The sequence below is a fragment of the Eublepharis macularius genome, chromosome 6 (genome assembly GCF_028583425.1).
Source record: "Eublepharis macularius isolate TG4126 chromosome 6, MPM_Emac_v1.0, whole genome shotgun sequence".
NCBI classification, from domain to species: Eukaryota; Metazoa; Chordata; class Lepidosauria; order Squamata; family Eublepharidae; genus Eublepharis; species Eublepharis macularius.
In genome coordinates this window covers 7,480,505-7,502,861 of record NC_072795.1, presented here as the reverse complement: position 1 = coordinate 7,502,861, position 22,357 = coordinate 7,480,505, and the positions used below count along the sequence as shown (strand labels likewise).

Sequence of the window (22,357 nt, the reverse complement as noted above, 5' to 3'; positions counted from 1 at the left end):
TCTGGGAAAGAATGTTTATTACATCACATGGAATAAGACGGAAACATAGAAATAATTTAGAAGTACAGCACACGGTATCAGAGGAGGTCGCTGGAGGAAACAAGAGCCAGTGTCAGCCCCCCCCCCTCCAGCCCCATCCTCAGGTGAGGAAGCGAATGGATGTTGAGGACTGAGTGCCCCGGCCCTCCTGACGGGAAGCAAGGGAGCCTGGCTCTAGACAAAGTGTTTGTGTTCTTCGCGGAAGTCGAATGGTTCCCCCTCAAAGGGCAAGGGTGGAGGGTGGTTGTAAGACCCCATTAAGAAGATCCATAAGGTGCCCAGGCTGAGGACGGGTATGATCAAGAAGAGACAGAGGCGGTCCACCGTGCGAGCGATACGGTTCCAGCTGTCCTTCTCCTGCATGAGAAGAACAAGAATTAATAATAACAACAACAACATTCGATTTATATACTGCCAGGGCTCTTTTTCTGGGAAAAGAGGTGGTGGATCTCAGTGGGTTGCCAGCACAGGGGGCAACTCTTGGCAGGAGGTGGTGCCCCTGGTACCACATGTGCGCGCACAAAGTGCACACATGCTCCCCGGGCCAATGACATCACTTTGGGTCCACTGGAACAAGGGGGGAGTTTTTAAAAGTTTAAATCGCCCTCGGTGAAAATGGTCACATGGCTGGTGGCCCCGCCCCTGATCTCCAGACAGAGGGGTGTTTAGATTGCCCTCCATGCCAGCGCACAGAGGGCAATCTAAACTCCCCTCTGTCTGGAGATCAGGGGGCGGGGCCACCAGCCATGTGACCATTTTGAAGAGGTTCTAGAATTCCGTTCCACCACATTCTACCTGAAAAAAAGGCCTGTATACTGCCCTTAAGGACAACTTAACACCTTATTTGTTGTTGTAGATTTTCCGGGCTGTATGGCCGTGGTCTTGGCGTTGTTGTTCCTGACGTTTCGCCAGCAGCTGTGACTGGCATCTTCAGAGGTATAGCACCGAAGGACAGAGATCTCTCAGTGTCAATGTGTAGAGAAGATGTTAGCAGGTAATTTATATCTACTCAGGAAGGTGGGTTTGGGCTGAGTCATCCTGTAAGAGTTTCCCAGCATGTGGAATTCTAATGGGCCATACACCTTGGCCATAAAGCCTGGAAAATTTACAACAACTAACATTCTTTGGCCGTGAAATCCTTTGACAATATATGTTGTTATTATCCCCACAACAATCACCCTGTGAGGTGGGTGGGGCTGAGAGAGCTCCTAGAAGTTGTGACTGACCCAAGGTCACCCAGCCGGCTTCAAGTGGAGGAGTGGGGGAAAAGGCCAAAAGACTGGCCAACCTTCCCCTGACATCATACACATCCAGAAGGCTGCCCAAAATCACATTGACCCTGGTCAGTCTAGGCTCGTGCTTCCAAACTTGGCACCATTGACGTGTTTGAGCCAGTTTGGTGCAGCAGGTAAGAGCGACAGGACTCTAATCTGGAGAGCCGCGTTTGATTCCCCACTCCTCCGCTTGCCCAGATTAGAGTCCTGCCACTCTTAACCACTACACCAAACTTATCCTGGGCAACTATAGGGATGCCCCACCCCTGGCTCCTCTTTCCTGCTGCTACTGCTGCAGCTGGCAGGAGAAAAATAATCTTTAAAAAGTGGTTGTTGGGTGATGGGGTGGTGTTACTGCCAGGAGAAAACCTGCACGTGATGTCAGTCCTCTCTAGGAATTGCTGGAAATTCAATGGTTTCTCCTACAGAGGTGTGATGTCACTTCTGGGTTTTCTGTGGAAGTGACATCACACCATCTCTAACTGCAGCTCCCCATGTCCCCAACCCCAGTCCACATTGTCAAGCCATGCTTGGCAAGTGTTGGCATGCATGTCATAAGCATGGTCATAAACGCTGGCTTCCTTCTGTCTCAGGGCTTGGAAACCTTTCCTTGTAGCTGTGCAGGAAGAAAATCCTCTCCTTTCTGTGGAAATGGAAACCAAAAAACATCTCTTACCCAGAGCCAGTTCCAGCTTTCCACCACCTCCTCAGAGATGCTTGAGAGCCAAGCTACATGTGATGCCTTACACAGGTTGGACACTTGTCAGCTTCCCTCAAGTTTTGATGGGAAATGTAGGCATCCTGGTTTTACAGCATGGCTCTCCATTACAGCTGCAAGACCAGGACGCCTACATTTCCCATCAAAACTTGAGGGAAGCTGACAAGTGTCCAACCTGTGTCAGGCATCACTTTTAGCTTGGCTCTGAGTGCAGCCCAGGAAGCCTTGCCTTTGAGGGCCAAAATACGCATTACATGTGACACGAGCCAGGTCATGGGTGCCTGATCCAATGCTCAGCCACGCATTTCACAGGCACTGGTTAATCTGGTACAATTTTGGCCCTGAATTGGCTCAGTCACAGCCTCCATCTCTGAACAGAATAGATTACAAACCTTGACTTTTGTGTCCTTTTCCATCAGAAATTGTGGCTTTTGTTGAGACTGTAATGATATAGCACCTCTTAATAGAAAGAGAGCCCTGACCTGGATAGGTCAGGTGAGCCTGATCTTGTCAAATCTCAGCAGCTAAGCAGGGTCGGTCTTGGTTAGTAATTGGATGGGAGACCTCCAACGAAGACCAGGGCTGCAGAGGCAGGCAATGGCAAACCACCTCTGTTAGTCTCTTGGCATGACAATAAGTCAGCTATGACTTGACGGCACTCTCAACCACTATATAGAGAAAACATTTTGGAGCTGAACAGAGCAACTGAGAGGTTTTTAGATTTCAGCCACAGCATGGATGTGTGATTGTGAGTGGTGTTGGACCCCCTTGTTCCAACTCGTGTCACATGTAACGTGTATTTTAGCCCTAAGTCAAGAGGGAACTGCCATGCAAAAGAAGTTACTTTTGTTGTGTGAGGATGCTTGATGGAGAAAAAGGGCCAGGGAATAAGCATTTTAATATAAATGCAAATGTTTGGCTTGGAACCTTCCACCATTTTGTGGCTAGCCCTGCCCCTACAACTGGCTATCCTTTTAGAGAAAAGTCTGGAAATGCCCACAGATGTAACTAGGTTGGAAACCTCCAATCTAGGAAGTCCAGATCACAGCCCACCAGAGAGAACAAGAGTATTAAGAAATATACAACATACAGCATACACAACATACACAAATACACAACATATGCCATACATAAGCGGCATACATGACATACACCATACAAAAAATACAGTACAACATACAGTATACACAAAGACAGTCCCATTGGCCAGTTTTTACAGTGTGTCCCCTCCACCCTGTTCCCAGTAGGGTGACCAGATGCAAAAGAGGATTTCAGGCTGAATTTGTATATATAAGTTTCTAAGGAGGTTCATTTTATTTTTCTTATCTTGTTGGAAATGTTTTCTCAGAATCTGTCGCCATTGTCTAAACCTAAAACGAGACCCAGTTGAAGAGTTAAAAAATTCAGGCCCAATCAAGAGGAACCTTACTGGACATGAATGCGCATGATGCGCCCTTACAGGTCCACCCACCTCATTGTAGTCGTTCTTGTCTCGTGTGTGCTTCACAATGAAATTGGCCCCGGCAATTGCTGGCTTGATCTCGTTGTACAGCTTTTCCTGTTCGCTACCCACACCGTGAGGGTCTGGCCCTAGAGGACAGAGAGGAGAGATCTAGTGCGGGGTAGAGTTTGAATCCCCGATCAGTCATAAATAGAGATGGGTACGAACCGGGGAAATTCTGAACCATGGAGTTCATGGTTTATTACGTTTCACGAACCAAAAACTCTCACGAACTTGCCCCAGTTCACGAACCGGTTCATTTGAGTCATGAAAATGTCACTTCCGAGGCAGCAGAAGGTCTGCAGAAAGCCCATTTCCCCCACCCAGTTGCCTAGGAAACTGATTGACCAGCACCAAGCTGTCTGCAGTGACAAACCAAAAAATGAACCAAACGAACCATCCTAAAGTTCACGGCGGTTCATCAGAAATGGGCTCTGACGAACTGCCAGTTCACAAACCACAAGCCGACCCAGTTCATGACGACCTTTGGTTCGTATTTCGGTTCGTGCTCATCTCTAGCCATAAATGTTCACTGGGTAACTTTAGGTCAGTTCGTTGTTATCACTTCGCCTAACCTACAGGGGTTTTGTGCGGATAAAAGAGGAAGGGAGAACCCACGTATGCTGCCCTGAGCTCTTCAAAGAGGAATGGGATAAAAATGTGTTTGCTAGAAAGGAGCAGTCGGTATTTGTGAACTCAGGGTGAGGACAACCATTGGAAGGGGAACAAAAAGACTTTGGGTCTCCGCAAGAATGATGTGTGGGTAACGCAGGCAAAGATTGTCTAAGAATCTCTGTAAATTGGAAGTGCCAGGCCTACAAGCTCAGAATTCAGTAACACTCCTGCTGACCTTCCCAGGTGTTCTGCATCCAGTGAGGACGGTGGGTCTTTCGGGTCGAGGGCTCTTAGCCACTCTTTGGGGTCTGACAAAGGTCTGGTCTTTTGGCTCGAGGGCTCTTTGCCACTCCTAGGGGTCTGATCTTGCCAAACTTGGTCTTGGTTTAAGAAGGTGTACTGTGGCTTGCTGGAAAACGGATCCCCTCTCCCTAATCTTCCCCCTTCCACCTGTCCCACGTGGCTTACTTGCAGGGGTGACCCGGCTGGTCAATCCGTGCCTCTCGGACTGCTTCTCGAACATCAGCTCGCTGCGGGACTTGACGGTGAAGTATTCCTCGGCCTTGATGATGTAGCCTACGGAGCTGCTACGCCGGATCTGCAGCCCCTCCTTTGGTTCTGGTTCACTCTCGGCTGGCCGGGACATGCGCAAGAGGCGTGGCAGGGTCTCGAGGAACAGCTGTGGAGAAGGGAAAGAGTTATGGGGAAGACTCCTCAATAGAAGTTGGAAACTGTGCTAGATCAGTTCTTATGCTACTTGAGATAGGCACGGCAAGGCTCACAGCTCAGCAAAGAGACCATTCAGGAATGGAATTGCTGAGTTAACCTCTGAGGTCCCCAAGGATAAATGCTTGACAGCAGTCGAGGAAGTACAAGACCTTAAGAATCACCTTCTCCCATATGAACCGGTTCATCCTCTCTGGTCATCTTCAGAGGACTTTCGCTCCTAAAATATTAGGTCTTGTCTGTACTCAGTTAATAGTAACAAAGCATCTAGATTACCACTAGAGAGCAGTATTGATCAACAGGTGTGCTTTAGACAGAAACTTACTGGGCCAACAGCAGCGTTCATAATCCCAGCATTCCTTCTAGGGCCTTTTTCACACTACATACCTACTTCCAGAACGTCGCGAAACGCAGCGCAAAAAACACGGAAGATAGCGTCTTCTCGCGAGAGTTTTGCGCAACGTCGCACGAGTTTTGCGCGACATCACGCAAAACTCTCGCGAGAAGACACTGTCTTCTGCAATTTTTGCGCTGCATTTCATGATGTTCTGGAAGCAGGTGTTTAGTGTGAAAAGGGCCTAGGTCTGTCTGGATGAAATTCAGGGCCAGTTCACAGAAATAGGTGCATAGTATGTTTACAGGATCCCGAAGTCCTTAGGACAAAATGTTGTTTCAGTTTTAGGTAGGTAGCCGAGCTGGTCTGCAGTAGAATGGCAGGATTGAAGTCTACTAGCATCTTAGAGGCGAATAAGATTTTTCAATGTGCGAGCTTTCGAGACTCAAAGCTCCCTTCTTCTGATACAAGGAGCTTTGACCATCTGAAGAAGAGAGCACTGACTCTCGAAAGCTTGCACTCTTCATATGGAAACCCCTTATAGACTTTTTGCACAAAACAGAACAAGATGAACTTGTGCTTCTGAAGACTAGGGAGAAGGAAGGACTATTTAGATGGAAAGGGGAAATTTCTATTAATGGTAATGTTAAAGTTGGTGTAGAATTTTGGATTTTTTCAAATGGAAAATTGGTATATATCTATATATATAAAGACAAGGGTCCTGACTGACTCACCAATGCCCAGCCCAAACCCCTGGACCTAGAAACATGAAATTTGGGGAGAACATTCCTTTCATGATGTAAACACCCACTTAAAGGGGATTTTACCCTAAGGGGTAAAAAGGGGTAAAATGTGTTTTCCCAAAGGGATACAGCTTCCCTGCATGGCTGGAAGGCTGCTGCCTTCTTGCGCCCCTGCCCACTGCTAGCTCAGCCACTTTTCCTTGATTGGGCCGGACTTTCAAGATCATTTGCATATGTGGGCTGATTGGGGCTCACAACATTCCACACCTCATCCCCTCCCCCAGAGACAGTTGGAACACAGAGGTCGTTTGCATATGTGGCCTGATTGGTCCTCACCCCCCACATTATAAACAGTCTGCAGTTGTTACTGGAAGTCATTGCATGTGTCCTGAGATCAAAGGCACCTCCCAGTCTTCCCTTCAAAGCTCACTAGGGTTGCCAATGTCCCTGCGGGGCCTGGCTTTCTTGTGTGGCTGGCAGGTTCCTCCTGCGTGCACCTCACTCCTGTGATTGGCAGGGCCAGATCTAGGGTTGCCGGCACCCAGGGCAACCCAAGTACAGCTTCCCCCATGCTCCCAGTGCTGCATGATGACGTCACTTCCATGACATCATCACGCAGGGCTCGGAGGCATGCCGCCTGCGTGGCAAGCTGGCTGTCCCGGTGCACAGTGCACCACAGATCTGGCGGTGGCAGCACGGGTGGCTGAGCAGAGGGCTGGGAGGGCTGGGAGTCCACCCACGCCATTTGCCTGCCCTGCTGATGGAGTGGGCGGCTTGCCGTGCGCTCCCTGTCCTGCCCGTCAGTGGAGTCCAGTGGCACCTTAGAGACCAACAAGATTTTCAGGGTGTAAGCTTTCAAGAACCAGAGCTCCCTTCTTCAGACTAAATGATAAGCCAGCTAGAATCCTGCTTCTCTCATTGCAGGACCACAGAGGCCAAAACCTCCCATTTTTGCCCCTCCTCAGCCACGCTGCCTCTGAACCAGGAAGGTCCCTTTAGCTATCCTGGCTAATGGCCATCGACGGGTCATGAATTGGTCTCATCCTGTTTTAAAACCACCTACACTACTGGGTATCACTGCATCTTGTGGCAGTGAGTTCCACAAGCCAATAGGTAATTTTCCACCTCTGACTCGCCGTTGGCTTTCATTAATAAATTATACATATTCCTTGCAATGGGCAAGCTTTCTCTGCCCACTTGTGACCATGTCCTGGATCTACAGTTAGGGAGATCCCATTTGATCCACTCGGCTCACCTCTTTGGTCCAGTCTGAAAGGATGTGGGTGCTGGGGGTCCGGAAGTGGATGTTGAGCTCCACGACAGCTGCCACCACAGCCGCAGTCACAAGCAACATGACAAAAAGGAGGTACCTGCCAGGTAGAAAGGGTGGTCGTGGCTGATACCTGGACACACTCGTTAAAATCCTTGCACGAGGCAAAAAACAGCTTCTTCCTGAAATGCATCTCCCATTCCAGGGAAAGGGGACAGACCGAAAGAACATCATAGGTCTCCTGGGTATGAGATGTCATGCTGTCTGTGTGTGTGCATGTGTGTGCATGTATGTTATGTGCTGACAAAGCTTATTCTGTGAACCTGGGGCAGATCACGAGAGGGAGGGCAGGAAGGGTTACACCAGTGCTTAGTTCTCGCTTCTTACATGCCCAGGGTAAGGCCGATCGCCACCTTGGGGTCAGGTAGCAATTTTCTCCAGGCCAGTTTGTCTAGGGATCCTGACGGTGTTTTATCATCTTCTGGGCATGTAAGCAGGGGTCACTGGGGGTGGGGGGTAGTTGTGAATTTCCTGCATTGTGCAGGGGGGTTGGACTAGATGACCGTAGAGATCCCTTCCAACCCTATGATTCTATGATTCTAAATCATTTCGGACTTATGGCAACCCTATGAATGAAAGACCTCCACAACATCCTATCATTAACAGACTTGCTCAGATCCTGCAAACTGGAGGACGTCACTTTTATTGAGTCAAGATCAAGATGGGTAACTGTGTTCGTCTGTATGTAGCAGTAAAAAAGAGCAAGAGTCCAGTAGCACCTATAAGACTAACAAAATTTGTGGTAGGGTATGAGTTTTCGTGAGTTACAGCTCACTTCTTCAGATCATTTGAAGAAGTGAGCTGTGGCTCATGCAAGTTCATACCCTACCACAAATTTTGGTAGTCTTGTAGGTGCTACTGGACTCTTGCTGTTTTTTATTGAGACCAGCCATCTCATTTTAGGTCTTCCTCTTTTCCTGCTGCCTTCCACTTTTCCTAGCATTATTGACTTTTCCAGAGAATCTTGTCTTCTCATAATGTGACCAAAGTATGATAGCCTCAGTTTTGTCATTTTAACTTCTAGGGAGAGTTCAAGCTTGATCTGATCTGGAACCCACTTATTTGTGGGTTCCTCCAGCACCGACCCCTCCCAAATTCTCAAGTTTTTCTAAGCTCTGATCTGGCAGATCTAGTGTCCGACTGGCCCAGAAACGGGAAGCCCAGGTAGTGAAAGACTTACTTGCCAATGAGAGGGATGGCGAGGGAGGTAGCCGGCAGACGCTGAGAGATCAGCAGCAGGAAGACGGACTGAGCCAGCAGCACAGAGATGGCCAGGGTGACCTTCTCTCCACCTGGAAGATGCAAAAGGACACAAAGCATTTTGGCAGAGGGTACAATAACACATTCGCCAACAGGTTCCACCGGCCCAGCCCTATTGCTAGCAGAGCTAGATGGGGGGCACCAGGTGCCAGTTTCAGGGTTAGTAGAAACAGAACAAAATTTGAGCCAAGTGGCACCTTAGAAGACAAACACTCTGAGTCTCTCTACACGAGGCAGCTGACATGTGAAGAACACTTGTCGGGAGATGCAATGTTAGCTGGGAAGGGTAGTTTAAAAAGACAGAGCCGGCGGCAAGGCAAAGGCTTTGCTAGACACTGGAGCTGTGTGAAGGGGCTGTGAAATGCCAGAAGGGAAACTTCAGCCCATTAGAACCTCTCCAGGTCCAAGCTCAGCTCTGGAAGGCAGCTCCAGCCCATTTCCATTCCTCACTGCCCTCTGGTTGCGATCCCACACAGTTTTAGACTGGAGAGGTGAAACTGACAGAGCCTTCAGGGAGGCGGAGATGAAACAAACCCTCTGAGGAGCGATCTCTGTCGGCTCTGTCTTTTTAAACTACGCTTCCTGGCTAACATTGCATCTCCCAGCATTTGATGAATACATGCCAAGGTGTCTCGTGTAAAGAGACACATAGGCCATTTCCACACACGTTGAATAATGCACTTTCAATGCACTTTCGCAATCCTTTGGAAGTGGATTTTTTGTTCCACACATGGAAAATCAGTTTCAAATCTTCACTAAAGAGTATTGAAAGTGGATTATCCAACGTGTGTGGAAGCAGCCAGTGTCTTCTTTGACTATCTCAGGATGGTGAAGGAAGGATGGAGGCTCCCATCGCCTCCAAGGAGAAGGCGAGAAAGCTCCTCGGCTCACTGTCTGCCGGCAGGTAGAAGACCAGGATGGTCATAAAGGCGATGAGGATGCAGGGCGTGATGATGTTGATGATGTAGAAGAGGGGCTTGCGCTTGATGATGAGGTAGAAAGTGATGTCTTGGTGCTTGTTGCTTTCCAGTGGGAAGTTCGGGTAAACATTTTTGCGGGCAGGCCGATGTATAATCTCCCATTCTCCGTTCTCTGGGGAGGAGGTGGGAGAAAAGAGAGAGCAGAGGATGGAGCAATGTGATCAGGTTGTCTTTGTAGATCCAAATCTCTTTCCCTCTCCGACATCTGGGGCTGTGCCACATCTGTGTGCATGCCACAGTTCCACAGCAGCCACAAGGCACAGGTCCCATTAATTCTGTGCCCTGGGGGTGGAAATACACATTAATCCGTATCTAAGGATGCTCAAGCGCAGGACTGTATGTGTAGTCCTCAATTCACATGCGGGCTGTTCTTGCTCAGTGCACGTGAATGCCTCCCTTTGTGTGACAGCACCTGTGAGCGAGTCAAGAAGGCAAAGCAAGGGCAAGAAGGCAAGAAGGCAATTCAGCCCTGTTCCCCTGCGAGAACAAGTACTATAGGCTCCTTTGGCTTGCCAGTTTGCATTTCTATAAGGTATGAGAAAGTGTCAAGATCTGCATTTCAATTAATGGAGTTGGAGGTGGGGGAAACTCCACCTTTTAGCAGTCGAGGAGGAACTGAAATCGAATGCGTGAATGTATTCACACGGAAGTGTGACTCTGTGAACGAGCGCTTGAAAAGTTACAGTGGGGGACATGCGACCTGAAGTTCACTTGACAGTCCCTCGGTACATAGTAACATGTATTTCCGCTCTGGGAATCAGAACTTTTTTTTTTTAAGATGCAAGTTTTTAGACCTTATGTGGCTCGGAAGATAAAGCTCGTGGACTTTGTTATAAAATGTCCACTGAAAGCCACAATTAGCAACTCCTCTCCGCCTGCCTCTACCAGGAACCACAATGCGGTTCCACCAATTCCCCAATTCCATGTGACATTAAGAGGTACCAGTGAAGCCTTCAGGGTCAAGGATGATCCATTCTACCACAAAAATTTTGTTTGTCTTTTCGTCTTCTTTTTTCATGAGCTCCATTGTGATCTCTTTGGCGTTGTACATCAGTGAACTGGGGAAAGGCAGAGAACAGTCTAGTGAGTACCTGCCGCAAAGCCACTTCCAAGAAGACTGCTAAGAATCACTCTCTTCTTTAACAAACTCTTTTCTTGGAAGGGGCTCAGTGTGGCTCAGTGTTAGAGAATCTGCTTTGCATGCAGAAGGTGCCAGGTTTAATCCCCAGCGTCTCCTGCTAAAAAAACCAGACAGGAGGTGTTATGAAAGACCTCCGCCTGAGACTTTGAAGAGCCACTGCCAATCTGAGTAGATAATATTGACCTTGACGGACTTGATTCAGCATAAGGTGGCTTCATATGTACACATGAAACTTATAATTCGGAGAGAGGCTTTGGCTCAGTGGAAGAACCTCTGGTTTGCATTTAGAAATTCCCAATTTAGTTATTATGAATTGATGCTCTGCCCTCCCAACTCACTTGCAAATGTAATCACACAAAGGGAGCACCCGTGAAAACAGCATGCACGTGCGCCGAGCAAGAACAGCCTGCGCATGAATTGGGGACCACACATGAAATCTCACACTTGAGCGTCCCCAAGAACTTAGTAACATGTATTTCCACTCTCAGTCATGTCTGCTTTGACTTGGAGAGCTTCTCCAGCATCTCTGGAAGAGAAAGCTGTTCCCTAGCACTTACTACCAGAGGTCCTTTAACTGGAGATGTGAGAGATGGAATTTAGAACTTCGTGCATGTCTGGACTATGCCACTGAGCCACAGATAACCCTTTATCAGTTCATTTACCCAAGGGTCACTTTTTGCCTTCTCTCCATTAAAAAAAGCAACACCACTCTTTCTTCTTCTACTTTAAAAAAATGTAACACTCTCTCCAGTGGGTTCTGCTCTCCTGGAAACCCTATAGGGGCATTGGCGGTAGCGATGAATGCAAAGAATTTTGCATGTGTGGACTTCCCCCGCAAAACACGAAGAAAAAAGACTGAATATCCGGCAGTCCCTCACCTGAACTTCAAGGTGCAATTCTGCCAGTCGAAGGGGAAAAAGTTGACGTTGATGGGGCAGGGGCTGCGGAAGATGGCAGGGGGGAGCCAGTACACTTTGCCAGTATAGTTCAGCAGGATGTTGCAGCTGTAGGTGATCTGGAATTGACCGTCATTGCTGCAAAAGGAGATAACGGCATGTTGCCAAGGAGAGGGTCTAGTTCAGCCCAGAGAATCTTGCCCCTACTGGACCCTGGGGCAAACTGGAGCTTTGGTTTACTAGACAAGTTCCCGGTTTCTTTTGGAGCAGCCTGGCCTCTGCTGAGAGCCAAACTACAAGTGACGTCTTACACAGGTTGGACACTAGTCGGCTTCCCTCAAGTTTTGATGGGAAATGTAGGCATCCTGGTCTTGCAGCTGTAATGAGAGCCAAGCTGTAAAACCAGGGCGCCTACATTTCCCATCAAAACTTGAGGGAAGCTGACTAGTGTCCAACCTGTGTAAGACGTCACTTGTAGTTTGGCTCTCAAGCATGCTGCGGTATGAAGATCGGGCTGCTGTCCAAGCCACGGGAACAGGGCCTGGCAAAAGAAAAGGTTGGGAGCCCTAGACAAAAGGTGTCGGCTTATACTCACTTGTTCTCCAGGACAATTTTAGGCAGCCATATTTTGTCTGCCGGGAGGCGGAGGAGATTAATACCACCATATTCTGTCTTGTTCCACTGCAGCCTGTAGTCATTCCATTCCTGTTGATAGTCAATGAGATGCCGTCCAGATTTTCTGTTATCTACAGTCTCTCTCTGTCCACTACACTTTTATCCTGCCCTTTCTTCAGTGGGCTCAGGCAAACATACAACTGGCTCTCCCTTCTCCATTTAATCCTCACAACAACCCAGTGAGGTAGGTGAAGTTGAGAAAGAGGGGCAGAGAGAGAGAGAGAGACAGAAGGAGACCAGGTCAAAGAAACTCAAAAAGCTTTTATGATACTGTTAGAAACTGAGCCTGGATCTCTCAGCTTCTAGCCTGATACTCTAACCCAGTTCTTGACAAATTTTCTTTGGTTCTAGGAGCCAGCCCAAACATTTAGACACCAGACTCATTTTTCATCCTTCCAGTTTGATATTTTAATGACAATATTTTCTCACTACTTCTACCACCAAACCTACTACTAAGCCCTCCACAATTTCTTGTAATTTTAAGGTAAAGGTAAAGGTAGTCCGCTGTGCAAGCACTGAGTCATTACTGACCCATGGGGGGGACATCGCATGACAAAGTTTTCTTGGCATACTTCTGTTACAGGGTGGTTTGCCATTGCCTTCCCCAGTCCCTGGTAATTTTAATCCAGCTATAATATGACCAGAGCATTGTAATGTCTAAATAAATATGGGGATAACCCATAATAAAAACCTCATAATAAAAACATTGCTGAAAATACTAGGTGCTGTGATGAAATTTCTAGGCACCATGGTGACCTGGTGCCTGTGATTTGTCAAGTTCTGCTCTAACTGCTACCCCACACTGGCTTTGTTGAGTGCCTTGCTTGATATTAAACTCCAGACTGTAATTTCTTGTCTTCTTCTTTCTGCCATATAAGGACCGTGCCGGGGGCAATTTGAGAGGCTGCTGGATTTTTCAATTTCCAAAGAAAGGTGAGTCCATTTTGCATTGGCCCAGTGGTCAGTGGTGCAACCTGAGATTTTGTGCCCCAGGATCATGGCCATTGCCCAGTTTAATTGCCTAAGAGGCTAACAATTTTACTTACGTGTTCAATCCATACATTGGTGGTGAGTGTTTCATCTGCTTCTTTCTGTAAAAGAACAGAAAGGAGGCCAATTAAAATGGGAATTTCAGAAATGGGGGAATGGAGAAGGGAAGGGAAAGGACAGCGATCCACTGTTAGCCTTATTGTGTTTGATGCATGACCGGTTCGAGGTGCTTCATCACCCAGAGCAAGATCTACCTATTATCTGCTTCCATACAGCTACTGGCAATACCATGAGGTGTTGGCTGGGACCCAGCCAGCCACAACACAGCTCTATACGAAATGCAAAGGGTAGCAAACCCTCCCGTTAAACTTGGTACCACAGTCAAGGGAAAATATCAATGAAACTTAATGCTAATATATATAAAAAATTAACACGTGCAAAGTACTTGTGTGCAATAAATACTAATAAATTACAATCAGATGTTTGATGTAGTGGTTAAGAGTGTGGGACTCTAATCTGGAGAGCCACGCTTGATTCCCTGTTCTTCTGCTTGAAGCCAGCTGGGTGACCTTGGGTCAGTCACAGCTCTCTCAGAGCTCTCTCAGCCCCACCCACTTCACAGGGTGTTTTTTCTTGTGGGGATAATAACATACTTTGTAAACCGCTCTCAATGGGTGTTAAGTCATCCTGAAGGATGGTATATAAATCAAATGTTGTTGTTGTTATACAACGTAGAGGTAGCTACACCACTGTAGTTGCCAGCTGGTAAACACCATCTTTGTGTTGCAGCTGCTGGAAGACCTGGGTTGTCCGGCTGGAAACGCCCAACGAGCTGCTAGCATATGGGCTCGTTTCATGCCCTTTTTCAAGGGCGTTCTTAAATGCCACCAAACCAACCAATCTGTCTCTTCTTATTACCCGCTTGTGGACAGCTTTCAGGAGTCCGTAGCTTGTATTGGCTTGGACCCAGGTGTTGGCTTGGACCCAGCCAACTTGCAACACAGCTCTAGGTAGTGCTGGCCACCTTGCACTCTACAAATGGCCAGGAGAGAGCCAAGCTCTTGCAGTGCCTTAGCATCCTCTCCTTGTTCAGCACAAATTGGTGAGCGGGTGGCTCGACTGGGGAGTTAGACCTGATTTAGGGGCAGGGAAAGTGTCATTTCGTGAGACATTTTGGAATTAGCTGTGCAGAAGAAGCAAGGACATCTGCAGCTGCTGAAATTTGAGAAGATGCTCATTCGTCTGGACCGATCCTGGCCCAGCGTTTAAGTGATGCTCAGGTCAAGGGGTGGCTTTTTCCTTCTTTGCATCATACACTTGTGGAACTCACTGCCACAAGATGAGGCGCTATCCACCCGCTTGAAAACAAGTATTAGATCTGCCCATATAGGAAGGATCTATTGAGAGGTGTTTGTCCTGATAGCCGAATGTACTGATAGGATTGCCAACTAGGCAGGGGAATAACAGCTGGGCTTGTTCTATTGCCTTTAAGCTTTAAGTGGCCGGGAAGCAAATCTTATGATCGATGGCCTATTCATTCATTCATTCATTCATTCATTCATTTATTCATTCATTGTCCGTCTTTCTCACTGAGACTCAAGGTGAATGACGTAGTTTAAGCCAATACGATCAAGCAGCTGGGACATTCAACAAACAATATAGTATTAACTCGGAAAGAAGCAGAAATCTGATGCAGAGCTGAAACATGCTAGAATAAAACGTGAGTAAATGGACATAGCAGATTAACAACATGGAGAAACTATCCAGTAGGAACATAACTACAGCAAAAGACAGTACACAGTAGTATAGTCAATAGTTTCACCAATAGTCAATAGTTTCACCAACGCATCTATCTGAACTGTTTCCTTACAGCAGAATCCTACTAGCTGTTGAAAGAAGCTCTTTTGAATAATTCAGTTTGGCATAGCCGGTGGAAATTCAGGCGAGCGGGACCTTTCCTGGCCTCTTTCTTAATAATAAAGGTTGTCTAGCAGAATCAGTCAATCAGGGGCTGCTGCTCTACCCACTTAGCTGATGGCTGATTTAAGAGTTGCCCGAATTCTCACTTAGCTGATAGCAAGGGCTGCTTCTTTTACTGCAAAGACAAGGGCCAAGCTGCAGGAGCGGGTTCAAACATTGCCTAGCCATCTGGATGGGGCTGGCAATTCCGAGTTTGGAAATTCCTGAAGGCTTTGGGGGAGGAGCCTGAGGAGGTAGGGGTCTGGGATCGGGTGGGACCTCAGCAGGGTATAATGCCATACAGTCCATCATTGAAAGCAGCCGTTAATCTCTAATCTCAAGCTCTAGGGCTCATTTTGAGGGGGAATGCTCAGGAACGCAGTTCCAGCAGGTCCCAAAGAGGTCACATGACAGGTGGCCCCGCCCACCTGACTCAGCCATTTTGGGCCCGTTTCATCCTGGATTGGGGCCAAAACAGCCCGGATCAGGTCTCTGACGGGTGGTGGATCAGTCTCCCGCTCAGCAGCGGCCCGATCCTGACCATTTTGGGCACTTTTTCAGACATTTTCAGCCCCCTTTCCCCCATTTCGGGCCCAATTTCGGCCCTGAATGGCCAGGATTGGATCCAAAACAGCCAGGATAGGTGATGTCAGGGGGTGCGGCATATGCAAATCAGTCATGCTAATGACACGCTTCCAGTGATGGCAAGGGGCGTGGCACATGCTAATGAGTTCCTCCAGCTCTTTTTCTATGAAATGACCCCTGTCAAGATCAGTTGTAATTGGCCCCACCTGGAGGTTGACATCCTGTGTTTAGGACCAGTTAAATGCCCCTCTCTTAGTTGCTCACCAGCGACACGAGGTTGGAGAGGGTCAGCGCCAGATAGACGGTGACGCTCTCATCCTTGGAAGCCACCGGCCGCAGTTCCTTCTTGTAGCCTCGATCCTCAAAGAGGTGTTTGATGAGGCGCTCCTCCATGTTCACAGCCAGGTTGCCTGAAGAGACAAGGAGACAAGAGGACCTGTGGATGTGATGTTGCGAGGCAACTAGGATTGCCAGCTCCAGGGTGGGAAATTCCTGGAGCCACGGGGAGGGACCTCAGCATGGTATAATGCCATGGAGTCCTCCCTCCAAAGCAGCCAGTTTCTCCAGAGGAATGGATCTCTGTTTTCTGGAGATCAGTTGCAATTCCAGGAGATCTCCAGGGCCCACCTGCAGGTTGGCAACCCTAGAGGTAACACAGGGTAAAGCCACAACTGGGCTGCCTGACATTTTCTGCTTTGTTTTTTAAAAAACCCACCCATTTGGAGGGCCCGACATTTTAAAAAAGCACAGAGCAACACATTAAAAAATACAAATATAAATGGCGCAATCACATTCAAAACAGGGTGAATAAAAATGCAGTCAAAAAATTTATGCAGTCAGAAATATAACTTAATTTAAACAGACTTCTGAATGTTTTTTTACATCTAGCTGATGTTGGAAGATGAACAGTGAGGAAACTGTTGGAATAGAGGTTATGCAGCATACCTGGACACTCAGGTGAGAAGATTGTCTCCCCTTTGCTTGAGAAGCAGACTGTGTATTTGTGTGATGCCTCTCTTTGTCTGGTCTGAAAGCTTCTTTCTGACTCCTCCTCTTTCTGTGCACTTGTGTTTTCTCTCTCCTACTGATCTTGCAAGAAGCAAGACATTTTCTGTGCAAGTATGCCTGAGGCACACACATACTCCCACTCACATGTAGCCGCATTAGCTGGCCGCTTGTAATTGGGAACAGTGTTCTTTAGATTAGGTTTCTATGCTTTTCTACTGGCAGGAATGCAAGTGAATGTGAATAAAGGTTAAGTTTTATCAGTTGCGATATACTGCCTTAAAGAGTTTTTCACTACATGTGATTCCATGCTTTCCTGACTGTGCAACTTTGCTACAGAAGCTAACAAATATCCCCAACAGAAGCGAGATTGAAATCCAATAGGAAAGAGAGCCTAAGATTAGGGGCAGCTGCCGTGTAGAATTGCCAACAAGCGGGAGAAAGAAGTATCCTGTCCCTTTACCAAATGGGCAGGTGAAGCTTTTCGTGGCTTGGCAGGATTAAAAAAAAAATCCCCTGGTAAATGACATCCCATTAAGCCTCCATTAAAGGGACAGGACAAATTTTCTCCAGACTGTTGGCAACCTTACTTCCAAGATGACTCCCACCCCGGGAACCTTAGATTCCTCCAACAGAACCTCTTCAGGCAATCTCAAACTACATGCAGGTGGAGGCAGGCCTTGGGTCCAAACATTTATTGCGTTTTTAACCTGCTCAGGTAGCACAAGGAAGTACCTTCTCCTACAATTTGTCCACACAACAACCCTGTAAGGTAGGTTAAGATGAGAGAAAAGGAGGCGCTTCCTCCATGGCTGAAGAACTCATCATACTTACGAAGTCCTCGGTGTGTGGTTTGATAGAGACGCCAGACCCCCAATGAGGGTGGGGGATCCCTGCCCCACCTTTTACCCCCTAACCCTGCTCACCTGGCTGGCGGGAAACAAGAGTGGGGAGGGAGGCTCCAATGATGTACTTTAGGTTGAAAACTGGAAGCTACGAGCTCTCTGTGGGGCCAAATCAGCTCCAAACATGGTGAAAATTCTGTGTTTGGGGCCAGTTTTGCCCCCCACTGACACCCTGTTGCTTTGTTTTTAATTGGAAGTGACGTCATTGGGACCTCCAGAGCGCATGCACAAGGAGTATGGATTGGGTCCTTACGACTGCCAGCGCCCCCCACCCCGTGCTTTTGAGGTACAGGGGGCTGGCAGCCCTGTGGCTTGGAGATCTCGTGGGGGATGGAGATCTCCTGGAATTTCGGATTTCCAGATTACAGAAATCATTTGCCTCGGCAAAACTGGCAAACTAGACCAAGACCACCACATTTTCCTCCTGCGCTCTTGCAAGTAGAAATCCCCCAGGCGATCCGTAATTACCCTAGAGTTGTCAGGTAACCTTACCCTCCCAGCTTGAAGAAAACATGTCTTGTGGCTTTAAAGGTAAAGGTAGTCCCCTGAGCAAGCACCGAGTTACTGACCCATGGGGGGACGTTGCACACTTTTTACGGGGCGGTTTGTGGAAATGGGCAGGTGACGCTTTTCATGGCATGGGGGGAGGAGAAACATCAGCTGGTAGATAACTTCCCATTAAGCCTCTGTTAAAGGGGCAGGACATTTTTTCTCCAAGCTGTTTGGCAACCCTCGCTCAGCAGCATGTGCGGCTCTCCCTTTCTCCGTGTTTATCCTCGGAACAATCCCAGACAGAATTTTGCAGCTTTGAGAGGAACTAAGTCCATGCACCTAGGATTGCCATTTGGTAGGTAATCTCCAGGTAATTTTCTCTGTTGCCCTCTGCAGCTCAGAAAAATAAATAAAAAGAAGGGTCCCACCTATTCGCCAGAGCATCACTTCCAGGGTACAACCTGGAATGGATAATGGTAGCTGTAGGAATTGCTAGAAACTCTATGGTAAACTTAAGGTTGCCAGGTCCCGCTGTCCTCCTGGCAGGAGGAGGGGGATCCTCCACCTACCTGATCTATTGTCTGTTGCACGCGTGAAGCTCCCAGACCCACATGATGACATCACTTCCAAGAAGTAGCATCATCTCGCGGGCCGCAACCGCCCCCAAGAACACTCCTGAGCTCCGCAGGGAGGCCGAATCGGGCCTGCGTGAGCGTGCTGCCTGGGAGCACACCCCTGGGAGGCCTGTGCCTCTCCCACTGGCCATGTAAGAGAGGGCAGGGGGATGGAGGGTGGGAGCGGGGGATCACCCACGCCCAGTGGAGGACTGGCAACCCTAGATAAACTCTATATCATAAACTCTATAAAACTCTGTGGTAAACTTCTATATCATATTTAACCATACAGTTCTGCAGTTCCTAGAGATATCATTATTACTTCCACCTTTCCAAGCCTGACAACTCTAGGTGGAATTACAGCTGATCTCCAGACTACAGCGATCAGTTCCTCTGGAGAAAATGGCCACTTCAGAGGGTGGCCACTGTGCCATTATACCTAGCTGAGGAGGGGTTGAACCCAGTCCGTGTCCTGGGTTGCTGGTTTTCTCCTTGCAGGGAGTTTTTCATGCAGACCCATCCCCGGCATTGAAACAGACTTTTCTATGCCATCCTGGACTTATAGCTGATCGCCAGACTATAGAGATCAGTTCCTTGGAGAAAACGACAGCTTTGGAGGGTGGCGCCTATTGCATTATACACTACAGAGGTCCCTCCCCAAACCCCGCCTTCTCTGGGCTCCACACTCCAATCTCCAGAAATTTCCCACCTGGAGCTGGCATCCCTGTGTGACTTGTCTTTTTCTCATGGGTCCCAGATCTTGGATATCAGAATCCCCTAAAGCAGGCCAGTCCAATATCTGCTTGTTGGAGATTCTGGGTGCCAGGTCAGGCTGAGAGAATAGTAAGCCATCTTAAGCTTGTAGCTGAGATGAGATTTGAACTGGAGACTTTTGATTCACCCCAATTACTTACTCTAGGGGTCATTTCTTAGAAAAAGAGCTGGAGGAACTCATTAGCATAACTCATTAGCATATGCCATGCCCCTGGCCAGCACCGGAAGTGTGTCATTAGCATAACTGATTTGCATATGCCACACCCCCTGACATCACCTATCACGGCTGTTTTGGACCCGTCATGTGACCTCTTTGGAGGACTGCCGGAACTGTGTTCCTGCGCATTCCCCCTCGAAATGAGCCCTGACTTACTCCTTCCATTCCACCAAATCTCAGCTGGGAGACCAACTGCCTGGGCTTTAGTGAGCGGACAGTGCAGCAAGCCATGATTTGGAGAAGCCTCTTACTGGGTGATGTGACCAAAGGGAGGATTTGGCCTGTGCCTCTTGCAAAGAGGGTCGCCAACTTCTCAAACAGTCTTGGTAGCTGAGCATTGAACTGGCAGGTGTTGGCCAATGAGAACATTTGTTTCCATGCTCCAAAAAACTGATTCCTGCATTCTGGTCTGTTGTTGAAGGCCCAGTAGCAGGCTAGGGGAGGAGACGGTCGGCAACTCGAATGAACTTACAAAGGATTTGGAGGATCCTTTTGACACAGCACATATTTAACTTGTGGAGCTCACTGCCTCAGGATTTAACTTGTGGAACCTACTGCCGCAGGCCGTCAACTTGGAAGGCATCCGGAGGGGAGTGGACAAATTTAATGGAGAACGAGCCAAACAAAGGCTACTATTCATCAAGGGCCGCAAGTCATGGAGGATATCAACTCCATCTGGTTGGCCACTGCCTGAAGAGAATGCTACAGCAGATGGGCTTTTGGTCTGAGCCGGCAAAACTTGTTTTATGAGAGGAAGCTGGGCAGTGATATCCTTAACCAGAAGGGGTCTCTGCTTCCTTGACACCCACTCCAACAATCCTATGAGTGCTGCCAGGCACCCCCATACCCAGAGAGCAAGTATACATAACATACACAGACACGGCATTAATCGTGAGCAGCTGGCCTTTGGCGCTACCAAGATTCCAGCATGCGCCATCCGTCGTGGCCAGCCCCACCCACCCACCTTTAGCGCCCCGTCCACTTTCGCTACTGAGCTCCTGCCCAGCAGACAGAGCTGGTGGGAACTGGTAGATTTCAGATGTCAAAATCTGCATTTTCTTCAGTTTTCAGCCACAAGGCAGCCGCAGGAATTCTGGTGCACCGTCCACTTAAGGCCCCTGGCTCAGCCACTGAACCTATTTCAGTGGCAAAGAAAAGAGGGCCTCTGAGCAAATGCAGAGTAGCCACAATCTACCCACCACCCCTTGCAACTGACAATAACTTCTCAGATTAGAGAAGGTGGTTTCCGAGTAGACAAGGATTGCAGCATTAGAAATGAGCAAGTAAACAGTCCACACTAAGTGCTACCGTTGGTGCTAGTAGGAAGTGCGTGCTGGGCTTTTCTCCCCTGGCTTGGGATCCCCAGGGGGTGCCGGGACAATCATTCTTACCTGGGAGGGCAAAGGCCCAGAACAAAGCGAGTAACAGTGTCGGCCTGTCCATGCTGGCACCCGTGTCGCCCGAGCCGTGCCCCTTCTCTCCGTCTCAGCGCGTATCTGCCGAAATGGACGGAAGCCCAAGCTGAGATTCTGATGCTGGAATGTAAATGGACAGTGACAGGTGGCAACGAGGGGGGGATTAAATAGCAGCCAGACCAGGGGACAAGAGGTGGCAATCCTATCTCTTCCTTCCCAGCAGCGTTAAGAGGGAATGAGCTGTTCGGCTTGCAGTAAACAAAAGGGCAAGGAGCTGGCTTTAGGGGATTCTGATATCCAACATGAAGAATGGCACTGCCAAGGGTGTCATGCCCGGGGAAACGCATGCTAAGACTGGCCCTTCGATGCCCCTGGTCCTGCACAGCTCTTGTGCTGGGCCACGGAGACATCAGCAGAATCGAGACATGCCCAGAGAGGCAGAAACGGGTGTCTGCAAAGCTAAGGGACTGGATCAAGACGGAATATCTTTTTTAGGAAGGAAAGGAAGCCAAGGGGAATAAGGCAGCACTGTCTCAATCTGTTTTTTTATCAAAAAAAAAAAGTTCAGTGAAATGGCCTATTGGCCAGGGATAAGCCCTTTGCTTAGGAAAAAGGTGGACGTGGGGAGAAAGCCAGCAGAGTTCGAGCGTTGGACTAGGAGGTGGGAGACGCAGGTTCGAATCCCCGCTCTGCCACGGAAGCTTGCTGGGTGACTGTGGACCGGTCAAACACTCCAGCTTAGCCTACCTCACAAGGTTGTTGTGAGGGTAAAAGAGAGAAGGGGAGAATGTTGTGAGCCTCTTGGGGTCTCCATTGGGGAGAAAAGTGGGGTATAAATGAAGTAAATAAGTAAATAATAGGGGGCAGACATGCTGAGCAGAAAGGAACCTGTGCCCTTCCTTCTGGCCACTTGCCATCCGGTGACTCTCAGAACCAAAACGTCCTTTGTGTCAGGGAATCCCTCGCTGTGATTTTGCCTCAAAAAGCATTCCAGGATCAGAACTTTGACTTAGGGGAAGGAAGGATTGATTCTTCCTCCTTCTGCTGTTTCTCTAGTCTCTGAGCTATTTATATTATGCTGGTTTTATTTTCTCCAACTAGAAAATGGCGGGAGGAAGCCTTAAACTCCCTTCCACCATCCACCCACGCACACGAAACTGTTTTTTGTG

General features: G+C 48.4%; 1 protein-coding gene across 1 annotated transcript; it reads right to left on the bottom strand.

The window, feature by feature from the left end:
• Positions 1-21,246, bottom strand: CHRND (cholinergic receptor nicotinic delta subunit). Its single transcript, XM_054983453.1, has 12 exons — positions 21,165-21,246; positions 16,031-16,176; positions 13,279-13,323; positions 12,153-12,262; positions 11,540-11,695; positions 10,463-10,578; positions 9,432-9,632; positions 8,461-8,572; positions 7,206-7,320; positions 4,616-4,826; positions 3,503-3,621; positions 1-396 (listed from the first exon to the last, which is right to left on the bottom strand). Exons 1-12 carry the CDS (start codon positions 21,214-21,216, stop codon positions 214-216), a joined length of 1,566 nt encoding a protein of 521 aa, XP_054839428.1. The 5' UTR covers positions 21,217-21,246; the 3' UTR covers positions 1-213.
• Between the last annotated feature and the right edge of the window lie 1,111 nt (positions 21,247-22,357).